Source organism: Labrus bergylta, chromosome 16, assembly GCF_963930695.1.
Source record: "Labrus bergylta chromosome 16, fLabBer1.1, whole genome shotgun sequence".
Taxonomy (NCBI): domain Eukaryota; kingdom Metazoa; phylum Chordata; class Actinopteri; order Labriformes; family Labridae; genus Labrus; species Labrus bergylta.
The window spans coordinates 11,641,190-11,664,729 of NC_089210.1; the positions used below are offsets into that span (position 1 = coordinate 11,641,190).

At 43.2% G+C, this 23,540-nt stretch overlaps 1 protein-coding gene across 9 annotated transcripts in view; it reads right to left on the minus strand.

The window, feature by feature from the left end:
* Positions 1-305: 305 nt before the first annotated feature.
* The window catches only part of srcin1a (SRC kinase signaling inhibitor 1a), a 94,584-nt gene continuing 71,349 nt past the window's right edge, over positions 306-23,540 (minus strand). For 2 of the 9 annotated variants that reach the window (XM_065964278.1, XM_065964285.1), the window contains 17 exons: positions 22,922-22,933; positions 22,248-22,543; positions 19,809-20,632; positions 19,271-19,372; positions 18,736-18,863; positions 16,809-16,829; positions 15,945-16,090; positions 13,148-13,323; positions 12,056-12,186; positions 11,591-11,738; positions 10,735-11,038; positions 10,340-10,601; positions 9,959-10,098; positions 9,668-9,820; positions 7,068-8,006; positions 5,060-5,197; positions 306-728 (listed from right to left, as the gene is read on the minus strand). In XM_065964278.1, coding sequence (XP_065820350.1) covers positions 723-728; positions 5,060-5,197; positions 7,068-8,006; positions 9,668-9,820; positions 9,959-10,098; positions 10,340-10,601; positions 10,735-11,038; positions 11,591-11,738; positions 12,056-12,186; positions 13,148-13,323; positions 15,945-16,090; positions 16,809-16,829; positions 18,736-18,863; positions 19,271-19,372; positions 19,809-20,632; positions 22,248-22,543; positions 22,922-22,933 — 3,926 coding nt within the window. In that variant the 3' untranslated portion in view covers positions 306-722. The remainder of the gene's footprint in view (positions 729-5,059; positions 5,198-7,067; positions 8,007-9,667; positions 9,821-9,958; positions 10,099-10,339; positions 10,602-10,734; positions 11,039-11,590; positions 11,739-12,055; positions 12,187-13,147; positions 13,324-15,944; positions 16,091-16,808; positions 16,830-18,735; positions 18,864-19,270; positions 19,373-19,808; positions 20,633-22,247; positions 22,544-22,921; positions 22,934-23,540) is intronic. The other 7 variants (XM_065964279.1, XM_065964282.1, XM_065964280.1 and 4 more) reach the window with 7 other exon arrangements.

Below are 23,540 nucleotides of genomic sequence, written 5' to 3' on the forward strand. Positions count from 1 at the left end.
GGGGGAGGGAGTAGCAGGGGGAGTTGGGGAGGAGGACTGGCTACTTTGCAAGGTCAAAGAGGAGGCTCGCTGCTCTCGTAGAAGGCGGTGATGACGGATGGCGGAGGAGAGGAGCAGGGCTTCAGCGCTCAGGCCGGCAGCTGACAGGCTCGCCAGCAGGGCCTTCGCTTGGATAGGGGAGGCCGTCAAGGAGGGAAATGACCCATCCTGGGGGTATTTCCTCAGGCCAGGGGCAAACCCTGCTGCAGGAGAGGGCACTCGGCCTGAGAAAATGCCCGTTTTGATACCAGAGAGGTATGGCTCCATACTGCCGCGGGTGCTGTTGGTCCCCAAGGCCTTCAGGGAGAGCAGGGCCAAAAGAAACAGGGAAGGGGAGGGGAGGTTTCAGGGATCAAAGGGGAAATCATGAGAGTTAAAGTCTGAAAATTGACTGGGCACTGTCCCCTGCAGCTCCTTCCCTTCCCATTACAGTCAAACATGCCCGTGCATGCATGCTTGCACACACACACACACACACACACACACACACACACACACACACACACACACACACAAGCTCACACTCTTCCACTAACACACACAGACTGGGGTTCAGTGTAGATTTTGGAGGGGCAAAGTAAAAGGGGCAGATGGATGTGTGTAGCTCTCCATTTGGGTTAACAGGAGGAGGAGGAGGAGGAGGAGGAGGAGGAAGCTGAAGAGGCTGGACACGCACAGGTCGCTCACTGCTGCAGGGTCACACGAACAGTAGGTGGGGGTGTGGTTGGCCGCAGGCACAGGTGTCAGAAGAAACATGTAGTGGAGGGGGAAGGGGTGAGGGAAACAAAACAAGAGACACAGGAGATTGTTATTCAGGTTGATATCAGCATGTGTGATGCAAGCCATGAGACAGGCTGCCATCTACACATGACGACCAAACCACTGATAAATACAGCTTCTGTCACAGGGGGGCAACACTAACATACATACAAATAAATACAAACTTACACCATTGTTAATCACCTTTATTTTGACATTTGTTTTAATGATGTTTTCTCATTAAAAAATGCAAAATACGTTTATGGACAGACAGCCGCATACTTTCAGTCTCATGTAATGCTGGAAAGAGTCATTAGATGGCACTGTTCAAACAGTATGAAACTTGCTTCACAGTCACAACATGGGGTTGTCTCTGGTTTGCAGGTAGGTGGAAATGAATGCATCTGTCAGAATAGGTTGATATATTTTGCTCTGACTGTCCCCTCGACCTAAAACCTTACCATTACTGTACAATATTTCTACACAACAGGGATGCTCTTTTTATGTTTTCTTGTAAGAAGCAGGGGCAGTAAAGTTTTTGCTGCGGCTCTAAAAGTTTTTAAATGTGTTTGTTTAGGGATTATGAGGATTAGTTCTGAATAAAGAAGAGCAGGTGTGCTGGTCTGGACTGTGCTGCTGGTAGGCTTACACCTGCTCTGGTGAAGCTCCAGCCTGTGCTCCCAACCGTCCCTGGAGAGCGCGGCTGTTCCTTCTGCTCGAGGAACTCCTCTCAAGCCTGGCCGACACGTTTATTCTGGTCTGTGAGTGCTGCAGAGCAGCCATCCTTCATCTCTTGAACTCAAAGCTGCCTGCCAAATGACAGCCCCACAGGAAAGGTCTTCACAACCCCGACATCATGCCCGCTACCTTTAACTAGCCTGTTTTACCGCCAGAAGTAATAAGAGGCCAAACGGGAAATGGAAATGGGGTTTTTGCAGCATGAAAGTGATTCACATTGTCATGCCCTTCTTGATCTGCTCCAAAGCAAACGGACAGAAATTGTGGCTTTGAACTGTCTGTTTTTATACAGCACACTGAACTGAAGGATCCTCATGCTTGGAATGCTTTAATACCTCAGAGTAAAGCTCTGGTGAGCAGACAGCCTGAGCACAGCAGCATCCAGCATCATCAGAAAGGCTGTGCTAATTTTCTCACCTACAGTTAACAAAAAGGGATTACATCAGAGCCGAGACTGACAAAGGAACCTGATGCCTTACAGAAAAAGATAAAAATAAATATTACATGTTGTGCTCCAAGGAGCAGGCTTCATTTGTATACATTATTTGAGGAGAGCAGCAAAAGGGTAGAAAAGGGAGAACGCCTGAAATCTGCCACACCAGGTGATACAGTACCACACATCTCAATACTCTGATTAGATGAACAGAACGTGTTCAATCACGCAGCATGTTTTTTCTTGATGACCATAAAAGAGTGATGAAAGTGTAAATGCCAAACTCAGGACACATATAAAACAAAAAAAAGGGATGTCTTAAAGGTCTTAAAGATGTTTAACTCTCCATCCAGCTGGTGTTCATGAAATGTTAATGTGCACCAGCTGCCTTTCATTGAACTGTGGGGAAATGTTACTGTCATTGGTTGGATAATTCTACTTATGTTAAAGGTATCTATATATATTCAGAGATATTACTGTATTATTTGGGTCTTGGCGGTCAGTAAAGATCAGTTAAAAGACCATAGAAGCGTCAATCCTCCTTTGGCCAGAGGGAAGAAGAGTGAAAAACAGCACAGGGAACTAGAAGGGGGGGGGGGGGGACTTTGGATTATCACCTTCAACTGTTGGCTGAGCAGAGAGGTCACCCAGGGTGGGCACGTCTGCTTGTCAGAACAATAATATCAGTCAAAACTGGGATCAGCAGGTGTTTGTTTGAGGGGGAGATAAGAGTGAGACGACTGCTGTGTGGTCTCTGTGTGAGGTTACATCTCGATAATATTGGATTATATATTGATCAAGTACAGACAGATTCTGGAAGTAACTGTTTGGGGATTCTGCATGAATATGTTTTTCAAAGATAACCTGCTAACTTTTTGGTTGTGAAAAGGTGGCTCATGGACATATTTTCAGCAGAAGCTCTTAATCAGCTTCAATAGGTTGTTTGCAGGTGAGTCAGCCAACCTCCATGATTTGATGAGATGAGTTGCAGATCGTCAGCCTGTTCTTGCAGCATGCTTCATGCTTAGCTGTTTCATTACACTGAATTTAAAAGTATCTTGTAGTCAGAATTTGCACCATCCATCTGTAAGCTGAATAGTCATGGTGTGTGCTGTTTTCTCTGCTTTGACATTAAAGACATCAGGATTCTGACCAAGACGGAGCGATTTCAGATGTAACAGCTTGTAGAAACCAATGACACAGCACCAGATCATCTGAATTGTGCCTCATTAGGGTCTCTATAAAACTTTGTTTTTCTTCCAAAAGCTTTGGCATGTTGTCATCTGAAACAGCTGAACAGCAACTTTCCGTTCTGACACTTCAGCTCTCAGCGTTCACTCACCATCCCGAGCACTTTCACACATGCAGCTTCTCTCCACAATCACTATTTTGAAGAGTTTGTGGACATACAATGGCATACAACGTGAGTGAAATAATGGGATCAATTCTGCTTTCATTAACCAAGAGAAGGCATGGACTCTGTTTTGAAATCAAAGGGAATGAGAGAGACTGGTAGGCAGAGGGAAAAGGAGAAAGAGGACAGCATGGGGCGATTGAAGATTGCAGGAAGCGGAAGTAGGAAAGAGACATTGAAAGGAGGAAACGTAAAAGACTTATGGATTTGGAAAGAGAACTGGCCTCTTCATATTGAATAATCACTGATTGCCAGAGACTGAAGGGGGAGATTATTACATGGCACTGCAGAGATTACTCCCAATCTTCTCTCAGTCTGAGGCGACCCAAGCCTCATTACTTCCCCCATCTCTGCAGTCTCTCCCTCTACGCCTAACGTGTCCTAACTCCGCAATTTTTCCAGAATGAATTGACTTCTGAATTCTACGTCATATTCTGTGGGGTATGCAGGTTTTAGGTCCACTTCACTGCTCCTGTTATTTTTTCAAGTTACTGACATTAAGGTCCCCCCCCTCCCCCCCTCCCCCCCTCACTGTGCACTGGGATGGCGCAAAACCTTCTCTTTCCTTTATTGGACTGACATGCTTCAACGGTTCAATTTTCTTGCCTCCTGGGACATCTAGCATCATTACGTCCACTACGTTTTTATTTTTTATCTCATCTATAATGCAAACATGCTGGCAAATTAAAAAAAAATTGTAGAGCCAGCAATCGGGCAGACATAAATGCCGGACAAAAAAAATGTACAGAAAGAAGTTTTAGCAAAGGGTTTGCAAGGTCTCTACAATCAGACTTCAGTTATATTAAGTCTTAATACCAGTTATAATGAAATAATAAGCCCCAGGCATTAACTGATGTAGGTCTCTGCTACTAAGAGGACTTCTCCTTGTTTTACATTTTCACAACTTGTACAGGTCAGTTATGGTAACGTGTAACTCAAAGTAAGTTATTTTAACTTTACTATAATATTACTATAATTAGAGATAGTTTAAGACTTTATGTTCAGTTAATCGTGAAGGTAATTGATGAGCTTTAGAGGACACTTTGACCTATTTCAAACAAACCCATGATGTCGAGACTTACACAATGATTTGATATTGGCATTCTTAGAAGGAATCATCATCAGCTAAAAAGTCAATTACAACACAACGACTGTGTCAAATAGAAAGGTGAGCTGGAGCATGGTGGGGATGTGCAGAGGCTCCCTGGAACAAGTAGAGGACTGAGTGGAGGTGAAGAGTGATGGTAATGGTTATGGCCAATTCATACTGGATTTTGAGTGTAATTACAGAGCGACTGTGCCACCACCTTTATATGTAATTATCTTTTAAAGTCAGGAACAAGGTCGAATAATTTGTCGTTGTAATAAGAGAGAAAAACTCTTCATCGTGCATGGGTCATTACTTCTCTTTACCCCAACTTCAGACAGAGAGCATGATATGAATGATCAGTCTATTTCATAACTAGTCATCTTCAGTTTTATGACTGTTACACCCCTATTCTGTTGAAGGTTTTTTTTTTTTTTTTAAAGCACATGGAAATTTGTGGCCATCGCTTCAAAACTGAAAAAATGTGACTCATACTGAAATAGTTGGAGAAAGTACCGTACAGTCCAGCGGTACAAATGCTACAAGATCAAGAGTGATTGGCCCCGACAGTCCTAATATGAGACAGTACCTGCTGCTGGCCCTGGATCTTCATGAAGTCGTCTCGTTTGCTGCTTTTGGTCTTATCTGTGCTGTTCTGCTGCAGGTGCTTCAGTTTGGAGGCAGCAGAGGAGAGTTGAACATCCCCACTTCCAGAACTGTTCCCTCCCTGAGGAGAGGAGAGGAGAAGGAGAAGGAGAAGGAGAAGGAGAGGAGAGGAGAAGGAGAGGAGAAGGAGTGGAAAGGGGAGGAGAGGAAAGGAGAGGAGAGAAGCAGAGAGAAGTGTTAATCAGACATTGGACAGACACTGTACATGTCGCACTTTTTATTCCTCTTCTACAGTGCATTCAGTTTACGCCTTAAACACACATACAACTAGACAGAGTTTGATTTCAGCAAGCAAGTCTGTCTCCTGAGACCAATGAGGATTTTTAAGATCAGAGCTTGTCGCTGATAAAACCCAACAATCCACTTCACAGAGTTTCAGCATCCATCAGCAGGAAGTGACAGAGACCAGAATATCGAAACGCAGCATCAAAACTGACGTTGCATAGCCTGATCCAAGCAGCAGTTTGTTTAATGATCTCTCCTGCTGAGTTACTCTGTCACCAATACACACACACAAACACACACAAAATGTAAAGTCCAATGTCTTCTAACTCTGCCTCTTGAGCAAACAGAGACATGAGCTGAAGAAATATTTTGAAGGTAAACTGTTGTAGAGCCAATTTTTTTTTTTTTCTTATCAGCCTATTCTTCTTCGGTGTTTGAAATGCAGAAAGAAAATAACCCGTATATTTGATGCTTGATGGATATATCCTTGTTCTGAGGTGCTAATTAACACTGAACTGTAATGGGAGATTGCTTGTAAGTGTGAATTAAGTGCGCTGATGAATGAGTGTTGGACACGATGTAGGTAGAGGGGTCATGTTGAAAAGATGATCGTGGTTGAAGTTGAAGTGATGAAATAATGCGTGAAGACTCTGTAATCCTGAGTCGTGCTCACGGGAATGCTCCCTGGTTCTACATCAGAGGGCTGAAACTCACCATGACAGTGGGACTGTCAAGAGATTGCAGCCCTGCCCTGAGTGGGCTTCTACATTCAGAGCAACAGGGAATTCTACCGAGCTGTGAAGACACCGTGCTGTAGCTGCAGCTGACCCAGGAACGCAGTAATGATTTTGATTAGCACTAATCTGCTGTTGAGCAAATGGTCAAATAAAGGTGAGTTTAAAGACGGGTACTTACAATGTCTGCTAATAGAGTTTTACATGTGGTCATTAGAAGAATAAGGAATGCTTTTTACATCTGGTATAAGAGGATTTCTGTTCTTATAGAGGCTGTTTAAAATGATTTTTCACGCACTATGTTTTTCTTAATGCTATTTCTTTCCCTGGAAGTAATGACTAAAGTTATTTTTCTTCCCGTGTTCTAGAAAACTCAATACATTTGTAGTATCTTGGCTGTGTGAAATTAAAAAGGTGACACAGTACATAAAAGACGTTTGGAAGCTGGTTTAAATGCGGCACAGCAGCTGATGAACCTTTACAGATCATCAGTTTGTTTAAAACCGTTTCTAAAAGCAAGATAATTGATTTCAACACTGAGCAAAGATGAGAAGACAGATTTAGTTTGATAAAGCTGACAAATCATAGAAGAAGAAAAAAAAGAGGAGGAAATAAGGTAAATTAGCTCCACAGTGTTTTTTATTGCCTGTTTGTTGTTACAAACAGGGTAAACTAGCTCTGATTTACACACAGAGAAGCAGATGACAGAACAAATCAGTAAAGAAACAATTAACAACTGTGGGCTCAGCAGGAAAGCAGCCCGCGTACTAATCACAGAACAGACAGGAAGGGAGGAAGTCTGTTGTCTGTCCCTAATTATGTATTTCGATTTTCTGAAACAATCAGTGGACAATTTGGTTGGGGAGCAGACATCAGAAGCTCAAAAGCGAACCCAGAGGGAAGCAGTGAAGAAAGACAACAGAGCATGCTGTTTCAGAGAAGGAGTCTGCAACACAGGTGGAGGCATTGAACCTGGATTGATGCTGGGCTCAGGGAGGACGGCTTGCGTGGGACAGGTGGCCTCCTGGTCCCTGAGGTCACACCGTCTGTCATCTGTATATGGGTGCTTCGGGTGGTTGTCTCCGTGTAGAGTTGCTCTGGTGTCGGGTGGCCACCTATCTCAATCAAAGTGTTCTCCAGCTCACGAATAGTCTCCTCCAAGCTGTCCAGCCTCCTGTAGGTGCTGCTTTGGACATCTTCTCTTGTTTTCCTCTGGCTCTGGTTGGACGGAGTGTCCGCAGAGCTGTCTGATCGAGTGGTTTTAAGACTAGTGTTCAATGACTTTAGCTGGACTCCAGGAGTTCCCTTAGTTTCAGTGGTGTGCTGAATTGTAAGCACCCTTTCCCCAGTCTCTATCCCTCTCTTCAGAGCCTGCATCATGGAGCTCTGCTGGCTTGAGTGGAGGGAGGATTTTATTCTGGGTTTGGGCACCGGCTTAGATGACTCTAAAAGAGAATACAGCAGCCTGTAGGCCTCCCTGACGGTTTTTCCCTCTGTGAGAAGCACAAGGAGAGGCCGGACACTCAGCTGAACCTCAGAGACTTCTCTCGTCTGTGGGGAGATTGTCAGAGTCTGCAGAGTTTCACCTGTAGTCCTGCAGAGCTCCTGGACCTCTGAGGGAGACACCACCCTCACCTGCAGCTCGGTCAACAGCAGAGAAACTTCCCGTTTTAAGTCCTTATCCTCTTGAACACGACACTGCTCTCGCTCCGCTCGATGAGAGCTTACAAATGAATCCCTTTCTTTTGTTATTTGAGTCTGGTAGATGGTGTAAGGACCAGTTAGATCTTGTGATGGACTCTCGCGTACAAGGTCATTTGCTTCATCTCTGACAGGCTCCTCTGAGGCAGCGGGAGACGCAGGCAAACACTCTGTCAGCACGATGAAGGGGACAGGAGACAAGCGCCTTTCCTACAAATGTGGAGAGCACTTTAGAGTTTAATTTATACACTCTTAACCTTAGCTAACACACATCCAACAACTTGCTAGTTGGAAACCCAGCACAATAGGAAATGGTAAATATAAAAAATGAACTTGTCTGCATTTTTAGTTTAAGAACCAATATGTAAGCATGTCTGAGCATCTGATATGCTGCCTGTGCTGCGGCCTGTCCCACACAGCTCTCAAGTCTAGAACAGTTTAGTAAAGCAAACAGTACTTACAACACAATACTTACTAACTGGGCTCACACACAAATATCAACCTTAAACCAACTGCAGAAATCCCTCTTTCCTCTGACATTGATGGAATATTGTACCAAAGGATAGATTGTGGAAAAGAAACAGTTTGTGTTTAGTTAGACCTGCATTGATCAATATATTCTTCATTGTCACTTCAAGACCGATGAAGTATGGTGCTTAAAGTTAACGGCAGATAATAGCCGCTTACAGCTAGCTTTAACAACTATTGATTTTTTTCCAAGCTTCTTTGAGTAAATTGGTTTGGCATTCAAGTAAATACTTCATGTTTGACTCACAAAGCTATCGTCAACATAGGCAGACAAATTGCAATGTTCTTAGTCTGAAAAATTAAACAGTTAACATCTATTAAACTTAAGGCCGAGATCATTTTCTCACACGTTATGAAAGATCAAGCCTGAGAAAAGGGAAGGCAACTTGCGATCATATTGATCAGGGAGTCTGAAACATAACTGCAATTTATCATGGTTCTGTGTTCTGCTTTATGTGCAGTCGACAACTGTCGGCCGACTTGATTGCTTTTGCACCTTAATGAGCCAATGATATGATGGTTTGGATTGTTTCTGCTCCAAGTGGTCTAAATATTGAGATTAATTGGACAAAGCATGAACACATAAGGAATTGCCGAGCGAAAGTATCAGTTTTGAGGAGACTTGGAAGGATTGCATGACTGGAAGAAAGTGGAGGCTGAGCAGTAGCAGGTGTTTTCTGTTTGCGGTAGATAGGTTAAGAGGAAAACGAGACAGAGGTTTAAGAGGGCAGCAATCCACAGCACTAAGGGTCAGCTGGACTGTTACCTCAGTGCCTGTGGCCTCAGAGGGCCAAAGGTCCAGCCTGTAGGGGGGCTGACTTCTCCTGCTGTAAAGGCCAACTGGCAGGGAAAAGGGAGAGGGCAGGGGGAGCTTGAGCGGGGCTCTTTCAAACAGCTGGGGAATGAAAAAGGCGGTTCAAAAGCTTACATAAACATAGGACAAAAACCACAACAGCAACTGAATCATCAAGTTCAGTCTCTGTTGACTCAGTATTCCAATTCCAGCATTTGAAATTTCAGGCACTCATTCTCAAACACAGTCCAGGCAGCCATAAAGGTCCATCTGTCTGGCTGTGATCAGTGAGCCCTGGGTGATGATGTGTGTGACTGAGCAGTATGTGATCTTTGAGCTCTCTTTGCGCCAGGGGCAGGGGGACATATGGCACCTGCTGCTTGAACATGTGGTAATGATGGTGAGCATGTGAGATATGTACACACAAAAACCAGTGGCAGATTGTCGGCGTTACAATCAATGATAAAACAAGAGCAGTTTCTTCCCCTCATTGAGCAACAGCCCATTGAGGATATAATCGACATAATTCACGACCCATCTCTTGCGTTACCTCCAATTCAGCAGCAATCTTATCCTCCTCACGATCCTCCTTGTCCCCAGAGGCGAGTGTGGGGGGTGTAGATGCAGGACGAGGGTTCTCAGAAACAGCCCTCCTCAATTTCACATGAGGCTTCTGGATTTCATTCTCTTCAGATTCAGACTTCTGCAACAAACAAAAAAAGACTTGAAATGTAAATTGCCGATTTCCTCCTTTTGAAAAGGGGCAAAGAAGGCAGAGAAGGAAGATTCTCGTGAGTGCATTTCAAAACTGTGCTCTTGTGATTTTTCCTCTGTCTCTTACTTTTATACTTTTGCCAGGAATGAGGGTCTCTCCACTGCGGCTGGTAACGCCTGGAGAGGAGGGGAAACTGCGTCTAGGTGGTGGAGGGGGAGGCGACTTGGAGGGTTTCTCTGTGCGATACCGTGGTACTGTCAGCTCGTCTGCAAAAGACATGTCATTCAAGGTTCTGACACATTTAACGTGATTTACTAACATGCTAAGAGGCATATAAAGGCATTTTGTGTAAAATATGTGTAAGACTGAATGCTTTGCCAAGTGACATTTGCATAAGAAACTTACTTTTTTCTTAGACACATTATGTATCAGAAGTTAATTTATTTTTTCATAATGTGTTTAAATTTATAGAGCACGATGCGGACTAAACTGAACTCTCCATCTTACCAGAGCCACGCCTGTATAGTCCCTCTTTCCCAGAAAGCTTGTGCTGGGGCTTGCTGACGCGGTGCTCTGGGGTTCCTGCCCCAGACTGGGGGTTCTGGGAGGTTGGCGTGTTGGAGGAAGGCTTGATCTGCTTGGCAGCAAACTCTAAGTCTGGAATAGCTTTCATTAGCTCAGCCTGAGTCTCCTCCAGCAACCGGTTGATGTCTTGGGCACTGTACTGGGTCAGACTGGCACGCTTCTCTTCCCAGTCCCGCTCAGCTGCCTGTGAAGCACAGAGGGGGAATCTATCACTTTCTAAACAAACAGCCAATGTGGATCTGCAGCATTGTTGCAACTTTGTTTGATTCTTAATCCGAGCTATGAGAGAAGAAAAAAGGTAGAGAAATCCTTCTTACCAGTCGGACTTCCACGGATAAAGCTTTGTCAGCAGCAGCGCGGCGTTCCAGCTCCTCCAGGGCTTTGCCCTTGTGAGGAACAGGAGGATGATTGTCCTTGTGAGGGCCAGACGGGTTCCCATGGCCACGGCTGAGGCTTGAGTGGGGGCTCCAGTTGGACAGGCTGTTGCCTCCAAGGTCATTGATGGTGAGCGGAGAGCTGGTGGGGATGTCAAAGTCTGAAAACTTTCGCAAGTCATCGTTGTGCTTTGATGAAGGATTAGAAAAGTCCTCCTGCTTCTTCCACACCCCCTCGTTTGCTTGTCTGGTAAGACATGAAAGTTGAATTCATTATTTATGTCTGAAATGCAACACAAATTAAAATATGAATAAACCATGAATAGAAAACAAAATGTTGCTGGATACCAAAAAACAAAAAATACCGTTAAAATTATAGACAAACAAAATGCTGAAGGGCAGATTGCAATTCCATAGACACCATAAAATGAACAGATCCTAATTCAGGGCAGATTTCTGTGAGCTTCAACAATAAATATATAATTATCCACAGTCAAAGGGCCTGTCAGTCTCCATTATGTTCGGCTGACAATTAAAAAATAAGGTGTGAAAACATCATTTCTTTAGCAGAGGTACAAAGAGAAAGACCTTCCTTGAAATAACGAGGGATTTCAGTTTCAGCTAATGATGGATATGAAAGTGCCACAGTCAGATAAATGCTTTCCCATCAGAATCTCTGCAAGAAAATTTCATTTGAACTTTATTTACACTCAGCTCCTTTGTATGTCTTTCTTTTACTTCAATCTTAAACTAAAAGATGCTGATGTACGGTGAGTGCTCGTCTGAGGCATGTTCATACTTGCGCATGGTGGCCAGGGTGTCCGTTATAGTCTTGCATCGTTTCAAAAGGGCATCGAGCCTGTGTGGCTCTTCTTTCAGGAATTTGACGGCCTCCACCTCCACTCTGAGCACCACCCGCATCTTACTCTGCAGGCCTGGGAACTGATCTGTAAGGGACAGAAGAGGAGGGGGCAAACATGTTCCCTCACTCTGATCAGTCCTACTTGTCAAAGATGTTAAAAGCCTTTTGTGTTAAACATTCAAGAAAACATTTTCGAACAGTGTTAATGGTCACGGAATTCATTAAGACAATGAGCAATCTGAGCAATCTCACAGCGGTTAAACGTTTGACGGACTTGCTGTGGATGACTAAAGATAATCATCGCCTTAGTGAGTAATTAGTGCATTATAAACTGTCTGCCACAGTAGAAGGCTGTGTTTTTCTGTGTTGTGCCTTTGCACAGAATGTGCCAGCATGACTCACTTTTCAGCTCTGTGAGTGTTTCTCCCAGCTTTCTGAGAAGAGCCGACTTCTCCTCCAGCTCTTGCACCGTCACCAGCTTGTGGTTGACAGACGACTCCTTCTGGATCTCCTCCACCGACTTCTCCAGGTCGCTGAGAAGGAACAGACAGAAGGCTGAACACCGGTGATTCCTCTGATATACCTAATTTAAAAAATATATATATTTATTTCAGAGCTATGCCATTTGAGCTTCAGGAACATTCCTGCCAATAAAGTGTCTCTCAATCAACAGCTAGATCACTGTGAACTGCTCTGGACAGCTGAACCGGAGGAGTATGGACAAGTATTGAAAAGTTTCATTTAACAACTGAAGGGCGAAGTGGAGAAGTATAACCACATATTATAGTTTGTCCATTTTTAATGAATCAGTTTCATAACATTTCATTAAAATCTGCCTGAAGTCATGTAATGAAGGAAAGTTACATGTATAATTAAACAAAATAAATGGGCAATTGGCCAGGCTGAATAATAGACATTGATTAGCTGATATCATCTAACGGTTCAACCAATTAGGGCCCCAATCAAAGTGTCGCTTAGAGGGATTCAGGAGCTCTCGTGAAACTCACAGAGAAATCCAGGGATCATTACAGCGACGAACATTTCCATACTTCTGACGGGGAGCAAGTTATCAGATTATTAAATCACAAGGTAGCTCTCTGTTCTTGGTTTGGAAGTCACTTCAATTAGACGCAGCGCCATCTCGCTTCTGCCATCTTAATAAGCATCTTGCTCGATGCCAGGGCTTAATTACAGTTACATTTTCACCCTTCACTGCGTCAACCTGTGAGTCATCTCATTAAAAAGAGATATACACATTTTTGACATGTTTCAGGCATTTATGAAATTTGGGATTAAACATGACATGTCAACATATATTCAACACAATGACCAATTAGCCTCCAACATTATAGCGTTGAATGATACCAAGACATATGATTTTGTTGCAGATTCATTTTTGTGAATCTAAAGAGGTAAATCTTCAACTTGGGTTGAGGTTTGGGGATTTCATTAACCAACACCGTTCTAAAATCAGTGTTTTGCTCTTGCACTGACTGGAGCTGCTGGATGATGAGCTCCTCCTCGTTCAGATACTTGAGTCTCTCCTCCTCCACCAGGAGGCGCTGTCTCTGCAGAGGATCCTCCTGCTTCCTCAGGGCGTCAGCCACGCGCACGTTCAGCTCTGCCTCTGTCCGTTTCAGCAGAGTTCGAACTGAATCCTGGTTCTCCAGCTGCAAGCACACATTCACACACAGAGCTTAGGTGTTGAAAACTGCGAGAAGTCGGCATTGCAGCATAATAACAGGACAAGGAGGACAAGAATTCAACGCTTGAGGCTTTTTAAATTAGATATTATGGGTCTGCAGCAACTGGACTTTGTGTTCTGTGTGGCCTTTATAACTTCTTTGCCATGTTATGACACTATAACATGTTTCTCTTATTAGTTTTTTTTAGCCTGCTATAAGCAGCAAGCAGCTTCCTCAATGATGTGTGAGTGTGTGTATCAGCTATGCATATAACATTTCCCTTAACACAGAAAGCTGGGAAGCCCCGAGGAAAACGAAGGATGTCCATGACAGAGGCACTGAGCGTGAACTCAGCTCCCTCTCATTGTTATGAATGGAATATTCAACAGGAGTGCTGCATGTAATACAACTCCCTGAGATGAAAGCACCTGGTAAGCAAGAAACATTAATTATTGATAAGCCTTATGTTCCAGGAAGTGTAACAAGACAACTATATTCCTAATCCTAACATTCTAAAATGATCTTGAAAGTCCCATTACGCTTCCAGTAATGACAAAAGGGTTATTAAAAACACCTTCTTTTTTTTTTAAGAAAAGATACATTTATATGGAAAATACATTCTTATGTATTTGTCTCTCAGCCCTGTGTTACCTCTCTCACTGCTGTCTCTCCTGTACGCTACGCTCTGTATAATTCATGAGCCGCATGTAAAATTTAAGCTGCCAGCCATCGCCCTGGGTAACAATACGGGTACGGGTCCCAGAGGTCACACTTGGGCAAACTTACAGGTAAATAGCAAATTGTCCTCAGAGCCCTTACAGCACAGCCTCTTGTTTGGAGGTCTGTCTCACTGTTTAGCTAGTTCAAGGAGCCCCTGTCAATGCTGTCAAGGAACAAACACAAGCACTGCATGCCTATCATCTGTCACTCCAATTACTCCTTCTTTCTCTTTTCCCCTGTGAGAGACTTGAATCGTCTTCTCTGCAGCTGAAAGCCCGTGTCTCATCGTTGCTTTCTGACGCCTCCTACAGTAACCATGGCATCATCTGCATGAGAGATAAATGAAATAAATCAGGAGCAACATTTCTGTTAGCCCCCCTTCCTTGTGGCATATCTTTGAATTCTGCATCCAAAAAGACATTTAGTATCTCTGTAAAATACCTTACAATGTGTACAGAGCTTTCATCTTTACTACTCCTGTTTTATTATTAATCCCCAAAAGATACGAAGCCCTCAATGTGTCATGCGGGACAGTTCTGTGAACCTGCATGTGTTTTATATGGTACTGGAGTGAAGATCAAATAAACATCAAAGCAACACATCCTGCATACATTTGTTGAATAGTAGACAGTATAAATTCCACATCATAGCGATGCACTATAACTGCTGCATGTCAAAAAAGGAAATACTTCCAATAATTGGGGCTAATCAAGACATTTTCTGCACATTAAAGGCAATCTCTAGAACTCTGCAGCTGGAGCGAACCAGATGTGCACTGCATAAATAGGTCTTAGATTCTGTGTGACTTGCATGTTAACAGAGAAACAGGAGACTAATCGAGATGATGCCATTTGCTTTACTGAAAATGGTTGGATTTCTTATCAACTTATAGGCACAAAATGGTCCCAGTTACTCTGTATAATCCAGTGTCAACACTGTTAACTGTTTCTATTGTACTAGGAATTGTATAAAGAAGATAACAACTCACAGTAAGGGCGGCCCATAAGGGGGGGGGGGATAAAGGGGAAAGCTTTCTGCTGACCCATGGAAAAACATGGTTCATTCTAATTTTAAACACAATGAGCAACTTTATTTTAAACCTTAATACTCACCATTTACTTATAAAGCAACAAAAACACACATTTTATTAATTGTTCCTTCACTAAAATGTAGCCTGTTTCAAAATGTAAAGCACCTCTTCTTGAAACGATAGGATCCTTTTTTTTTGGAATGTATAGCCATCCAGAAACTGCACAAAGTTAGGATTCCAGAAAAGAAGAAGAAGAAGAAGAAAAAGGAGGGAACTGGCAAGGGCATTTTACCCCAACAAGAACATGTTAACAATCTTATTTCAGTCAGCTCCAAAAGCTTGGGAGCAAGGGAGAGGGAGCTAATGTAGGCAAGGAGGCTAGCGCTAAAACCACTGTTCGAATATGCATACGCTGATTTAAATCATATCCTTGGAGTGCCCATTTACTTGACCTTTCAGAGGCCCGGTCATTTCTGTGGGCAGGTTTGCTCCCAGTTAATTTCCATTACTTACAGAAACGTAGCTTTTTATTTTTAGAGATGTAAAATGTTTTAGACGTTTTTTTTATTATAGTTTCCCAAAACTAGTTAGTTTTTCTAAAAGTTGATGCAGATGGCAGTCTGTGTTGTGCCTTTATTAACCTGACTCATTAGTCTGCACACTGTGACGCTCATGCACTCTTCCTCATATACAATAAAAGCACTGAAACAAGATAGGGGATGTATTAGATGTTATATATCAGCCCTAATGAGTTTGAAATAGTTTGAGAGGACATATTCTTTTTTTATTTTTATTTTTATCTTTTTTTATTTTTATCTTTTTTTATTTTATTTTTTACAATGGATGAACTCCATACCTGTGTCTTCCTTAGCTGCGTGAGCTGTTTGCGCAGATCAGTGGCGTTTTGCTGCAGGCCTTGCAGGTGGAGTTGCATCTGAAAGCGGCTGACGCTGTTAGTAGGTGGCGGTGGCATCAGTGCTAGCGGAGCTGATGGTGTATGAGCTGCCAATCACAGAGCGGGACATGGGGGGTCAAAAGCAAGTCATTGGGAAACAAATTGGTTAGTTCGCTGGGCTGTGCTCTGGTGGGAATTGCAGTCAGCCAGCATGAAACGCAGTACAAACAGTTTACACGCACGCAGCAGTAAGGACCAAAGAAAAGTACATAAGAGAAAATCCGGTGCATTTACACATACACACACTGCAACAAATACAGTGTGTGAATGCAAAACCTACCATAGTCACAAAACTCTTCAAGCCCACCAGGAGAAATGTGAGCTCATGCTATTAGTAACCGATACAGAAGTGCAATTAGTCTATTAAGAAGTGACACACAGGGGGATAACCATGCTCTTATCTTCAAACAGAGCTTTGTGAGTATGGCTAATACGGCTAGCTCTTCCCACACACATATGCCTCCTGAACACACACCCCTACACTCATACACATTTAAAGGAAAGCATTGTGTGTGACAGAACAACCCCTCTGGAATTCCCAAAGGAAAAAAACAAGCAGAAATTCAAAAGGTAGAAACAGAGACAGGAGGGGGGGGGGGGGGGGGGGGGGGGCGTCCGCTCTCTGGGAAACCAGCCAGGAATAAAAAACGTGACGAAAGACACCGCCAGCTACCCAGCAACACCACACACCCATACAGAGAGCAGAGAGCTATGAGAGATGTCTGAGAAATAAAAAAGGGTGATAGAGTAGGAGATGGCAACTACCTTTCTTCTTCAGCCGTCCAGCTGGAATATAGAGAGAGTGAGCCAGTTACCGAGGAATTAATGAGATGGTGAGAGAGACAACTGGCGAGAGAAGTCTTAAAAGTTTATGTTCAGAAATGATGACCCTGGAAAGCATTTTTATCCACTACAGCAGAGAGAATGACTGAGGTGATGGCCTTTTCTCTTGGCAAAGTATACATTAGTGATAAAGGGTAGGTGTCCTTGCACTTCCCTGTGAAGGTCTGGCTATTAAAAAGCATCATGTGTACCAAAATGGTGCTAAAAAAAAAAAAAATATGGACTGAGGAGGGAAAAAAAGGATCAGCAGTGATGAGAGAAATTCCAGGAAGATAAAAGGTTTTATTAAGAATAACTGCAGTGTAAATCAAATGTTCTTTCAGTATTTCAGGAGCTCTTCGCTGAAAAATAAGTAAGTTAAAGTATAAGTCAGATGTTTCAAGAAAGACACTTTAACATCAATCTTTGTGCATCTTGTTAGGAGTTAGTCAAAAGCAGAAATATAAGCCTTCCAAACACTTTAAAGCTGTCTGTCTTATTACCTCGCCAAGAGGGTAATGTTAACAGTCATTTATATTTGGAGCTGTTGAAAGGTGTTAAAGAAACAAACTGTTCGAGGGTACAGTTATTTTTATTTTTGATAGAGCTTGGGCAGCGTGTCTTGTTGCTTGCAGGAGTTGTGCGTCGTGAATCTTAAAATGCCTCCTCCGTACCTCTCGACAGACTCTTGACTGAGTAGGACAATACTCAGGGGTCTTTTTCAGACATTGAATTGTACTGTGTTGTTTTAATGTCTGCAAATGGCTTCTAATTTAATTATATGAAAAAGTGGATCCAATTAGCCTCTTTTTTTTTTTTTTTTATAGCTCTGAAACGGTAAATGAGTTATTCTGAATTAAACTCTTTTACTTCAGCTGGCAGAAAAAAGACACAAACAGTGACAGTGAAACAGAAACGAGAAGGAGAGATGAAAGACGCACATGTGTCCACTGAGTTTCTTCACTCCGACTGTTTTGGTTACAACAAACTTTGTCGCCTTTGCCTATTTGGTTCCGATTGTTTGGGCTGGTGTGAGAACTGAAAACTTTGTCTTTGTCCGCTTGAAAGCACATACTGGTAATCAAACACAGACCTACCCCAGTAATGCTTTACACCATTCATGTGATTTCACCATTAATGTACTTTAAAAGATGAACTTTCATTGGATCCAGCTGCTGATTTTGAATTCATTAGGAGTTCTATAAATAAAAGAATCTGCGATAATTAATTCAGGGCACATGTTCATCCAAATCTCTCGGTATTGGTAACCATGGTAACCTAATTGTGCATCAGTAGGTATCCCAATCAACCAGACAAATGAAAAGGCTGCAAAAGCTGCAGTCTATTGTTCTGGTCTCAAACTGTATGTATGTTGGTAGTTCTTTGAATTCATAACATGTGAGTGAAACAGAGATCCGGCAGAATCCGGATCACAAATATCTTCTTTTAAATCCTCCATTTGTTATTTTGTATTGAATGGTGGATTTGTATTCTAATAATGCACATGGTCTAATTATGTCTTTATTAGCGTCTTGTGTCACATAAAAAGCATTAAGGTGCAGTGTGACTTGCTGTCAGTCACCTCAGGGGCGCTAATGATGTGTTCATGGTGCAGGATTTCAGCAACAACAACTTAAATCGCTGACTCGGAATCTCTTCACTAAATCTTCAGTTTTAATAAATACACCATAAACCATAATCATTGGCTGTTGGAGATAATTTTTCTCTTAATTGGTATCAGGAAAAAGGTTGACAAAAAAGGTTAAACTGTAGGAATTTAGGAATGTAGGCAGGACAGCAGAGTTAGCGAAATAAAGGCAAGTGATTAACGGTCCATTAGACGGGTCAGAAAATAAGCTACTATACTCACGTCCAGTGGCCGAGCCGTCGCTGTTGGTTTCGGTCTTCTCGCTGGAAGAGAAAGGTAATGGCCGTGAGAACTCCGTCCCTTGGTCCGGTGGGCAGCCGGCCATCATGCAGAGACGCAGCAGGCCGCATCTGAGGATCAACGGCCACAGGGCAAGGACATTACAGTGCTAACGCTAAAAGAACTACTTCTGGACACTATCAGGCTGATTCTATTAACAAGTGCTCTTCTTGTTAATGAGGCCCTATTGGTGCAGATAACAATGTTCCATCTAAATGAGGGAATCTACTGCAAAGCTATCTTGCACATCTCTATGTATCAGTGCATAAATCAATAGCACTGTTCCCAGCAGCGTGTTTAGTGGACTATACCTTTGCTGTGCTCACACATAATAGTGAACCGCTTCACTGCTATGGTGCTGATAATGGCCCTGATAATAGCCTGCTCCTGTTCCTGTCGATAATGCTGCGGATGTGTCTGAGCTGTAGCAGTATCTGGGGGTTTTAGAGGGTTAATGGGGTATAATGGAGAGTCTTACGTGCTGTCACTGTCTGGTGCCCTGGTCAGCACACTCTGGACGAGACCAGTAAGGCTGGCTATCTGCTTCTCCATTGCCTCCATACGCTCCAGACGTTGATCCCTGCAGAGGTAAAGGACACAGGGAAGCAGTCAATTTGAAGAATAAAAAATAGCAATAAAAAAATGTTCAACACAGCCCTGTAGAGTTATCAAAAGAGGGTTAACAGTACCTGTAAACTTGCGAATACTTTATATCAAGTTATAATCAAAGCAAAATACATCCCAAAAACGGTGAACTTAAAGACATAATATTCTGTTGATTATTGTTATTACTAATTTGTGGGAGTGGTTCAATCAAATTTTTTATAGGTGTGCAAAACAACAACCAATCTGGTTTAGTCTCCTAAAATGTTTCATGTGAAATGATGAGGCTTTTTAAAAGTGCTTTAAAATATTGTGTTCATGGAGAACTCACCCACTGCACCCTAAGCTGAATGTAAAAATGAGGGTTGTCGGGACCGGTTTTAAGCAGTACAACACAGACCAATTATACTCACCTGCTGTTGTCAGAGTCTTGTCCAGACATCGAGGAGCCAAAGCCAGGCGTAGCCCTTCCACCCTCCCCAGGTCCGGCTGTAAGACATAGAGGTTCGGAACCAGAGCTGGGCCTTGACTTTGGGCTCTCCACAAACACGGAGGAGGAGGCGGAGTCCTTGCGGAAGGACTGCCTGACAGGTGAAGCTCTGCTAGGTGAGCTGGAGTATGAGTCCCTGTCCCTCAGCTGCATGTCAGGGATTTTCTGCGGGGATGAGGGAGGCATGCGGAAACCCATGCCCAGTGTGGCTGAGGAGTACGTGTCGGAGTAAAGCGAGCCTCCAGGTTTGTAGAGGGAGTCCTCCAGGTCCCCTTGAAGAGCTGCAGCCGAGTAGGTGCTCAGTGAGCGCACAGAGCCACGGCGGTACAGGCCGCTGGAAACAGGGAAGCTAAAAGGGTCTCCAAGTGCGGCTAGCGACTGGGTAGAGGCGATGCTGAGGCGGCCCTCGTGCATCAGGCTGTAGGGATCAGCATACAGTCCCTCGTTCTTCATCAGGGCCATGTTTTTTGCAGAAACTTCTTCATCAGGCTTGACATCGCGGCGCTCTAGGATGGCGCTGGGTGAGGGAGACAGGCCAACGTTGGCACTATGTCCAGCTGAGGGATGATGGGGATGTCGCTGCTGTTCATGCTGAGAGTGAGACCCGGCCAAGGATGGAGGACGGCCCCCGCTGTAGGAGAGACGTGAGCGGGACGGGGAGCCAGAGGATGCTGAGCCTGACGAGGACGGGAGAGTGTTGAGGCGGCGAGTAGGGGAGGAGTCACGGGAGGAGTACACCATATCCCTCTGGAAACAAAAAAGCAGGGATGGTGGTAACCATGGAGATCTACAGATGAAAGCACTGTGTTTCCTATATGTCAGTTTGACGTGAAGACAAATGAGGTGTGACTGACAGCAGACAGGCTGTCAGAGTCCACTGACGCCAAAAAAAGAGGAAGTTCTCAGAGGCCAATTACTCGTGCCGTTGCAGATTTGGCTTCAGAAAATTTCCTTGAATGTTTCTTATTTTTCATTCAGTCCGCTTCAGAAGAAATCATCCACTGTGTCTAGCAGAATTGGAAAGATTTCAAGAGATAACACCCCTAGTTCCAACACAGTTATCGTGTTTATCGTTTCTGTTTTTTACATTTACTTTTAGGTCAAACACTACATTACAAGTTTATTCTTTTTCATTAAGTGGTGACAGGATGCAGCACAACTGAATAGCTGTCAAACGTTTTTCAGTCAGCTTTCGTTTTCACCGACTTGCATTTCATGGCAGACCATCATTACATTGTTAGAAGTGCAATGATGCTTTTAAAAAAAAAATCCATATCTGCCTTGGTTTTCAACTCTCTATTTTCAGTTGCTTCTGAGCGTCTGAGCTAACCTGGTCATGTTACATGAAACACATACTAAACATGACAAAGGAATTTGTGCGGCTGAGCATTTAATGCCCATAGACAAATGTACATACATGAAGTATACTGACACAATATGTTCTTTGTGAACACGGCTTGAACAAGACAAAGGAGCTGAAACGACTACTGAAGACATCACAGAGACATGCACAGGAGCCAGTTCTGAGACACTTTTTAAAATGCAGACAGTGTCTCCAACAGATCAAATGAAGGGGTGGACTTAAAAGATGATCGGTTACTTGGATTATTCTTTTCTTTATCCAATAACATGTTACTGAAATGCTTTTCAGATTTTCTTTTACCGAGCTGACTTTGAGTACTAAAATGGATATCTGCTCTGCAGTTCAGCAAGGTGGTAAGCGCTTTCCGGTTGGCCTTCACTGCTTTGTACAAGCAGGCGCAAACAAGCCACTGAGCATGACTAACAAATAATACATGCAGCAGAGTACATGCACACACAATATGCACAGCAATAATTGCTGTTTTCCGCCGCCTGTTTGTATGGTTAATAGCAGTCGACTTCTCTGTATTGTGTGAATAATGCAGATGGTAAGCGGGGTTTTGTGTAAAATAATTAAACAAAAAATGTCTCCCTCAGGCATCCTTGATCATCACTGAAGCAGAAATAGCTTCGGATGTTAAAATATGCTCGTTTCACAGAGGAACATTCTTCTCTGGTGTCTGCTCGGCAACAGATGGCCTACTTGAAGATAAGAAAACGACTTTTCCAGGAGGAATACCTGCTAAATTGCTAACCCATATATTGGAACATCCTGTCAAAGTTACAATCAAATGTAAAAAAAACCAAAAAAAACACTATTAACTTTCTAAAGAAGCATGCTAATCTTCTTTAGGTAGACGCACATAGTTGTTGCTGTTCTCAGTGACAGCTCAGTTGTCAAACATCTGATCCAGAAAGAGATATCAGACTTGATTCTTTCTCTTAAATAACAACAGCTCACCCTTTTCATCCCCAATCCCCCCCGCTCCCTTCTCCTCACCCTCAGGTCTCCATTAGCCAGGTGTGGAGCAGCAGGGTAGGAAGCGTAGATCGGCTCTTTGCGGTATATCTTGATGATGCTTCGGTCCTGGATGTCCCGGACGTCCTCGAGCTCGTAGAAAACGTTGCGCGCCTCATCTTTGATTAAAATGGCCGTGTTGGGCGACTTCAGCATACCTGCTGTTAGCTTCTGAGGGAACATGTGCACGATGAGAGCGTGCAGCGTGTCCAGGCTGCTCAGCTCGTGGGTGATGTGCACTCGACGTGTCTCATCTCCATACTGGAGGAACAGCACACCTGGAGAATAACAAGGGAGAGTCAATCAGAGGGGGGGGATGACTTTTTGAGGATAGAAAGAATGGCTAGAAAATCCTGTAGCATTGTTTGAAAACTATTGTGTTGTAAATCATGACCAAGAGGATCTGCCAAACCACTAATTTCTCTCTTGATGTGAGACTAAGACTGTGGTAGCTTTGTGAGAATTCATAATTAGGCTCCAATAGTGCATGTTTAAGGCCGGTTGATATTTTTCTTCCAATACTGGAGTGTGATTAAAATGTCACCTCTTATCAATTAATAGGCCATGAACATTAACAAAGATTCAAAAAAATGGCCCCTTTCATGGGAAACTTTGTGCTATTGTATAGGTAAAAGTGAGTCTGATGCCTGACTAACCTGAAAATTCATCTTCATACACGGCGAGACAAACAAAAACAACAAAGAAAGCAAAGGAAAGCCAGTGATTAAAAATCAAGCAAAGTGAGTGAGATATTACGGACGAGTGTGGGAGAGAAGAAAACAAAGAGAGTGGTTAGTGAAGGAGAGAGACTGGAGCTTCGCTGTTTTTATTCTGCCTGAACTCATCAGTCAATGCCACTTTAGTTTTGCAGCCACTGTCTTATCTCACTGTAGGTGATGTAACACCACACCTTGGTCTTTATGAGTCTGTGCCAGCCTCACACTAATCCTCTCTGCACTCCTGAGGCCCCTTTGTAGTAAACTTGCCCTCGACTCTGTTGTTTACTCTGAGAAGTACTCAGACACAATCCCTCCTGTATGATTAGGATTAGTAAACATACTTAAATACCTGGATTAATAAAGCATAGCAATAACTTGCACATTTAAACTCAACATAAAACTCTAGCTGAAGTAGATACTGTATATTTGTATCCACAATTTTCATGGATGTGTCATGAATATATTATGTCCGGACTCATTATAATTTTTCCAAGCATTTAAGAAAGAGTTTTCAGCAGAGAACTCTACTTTAGAGTTTTTATAGCAGTGAAACTTG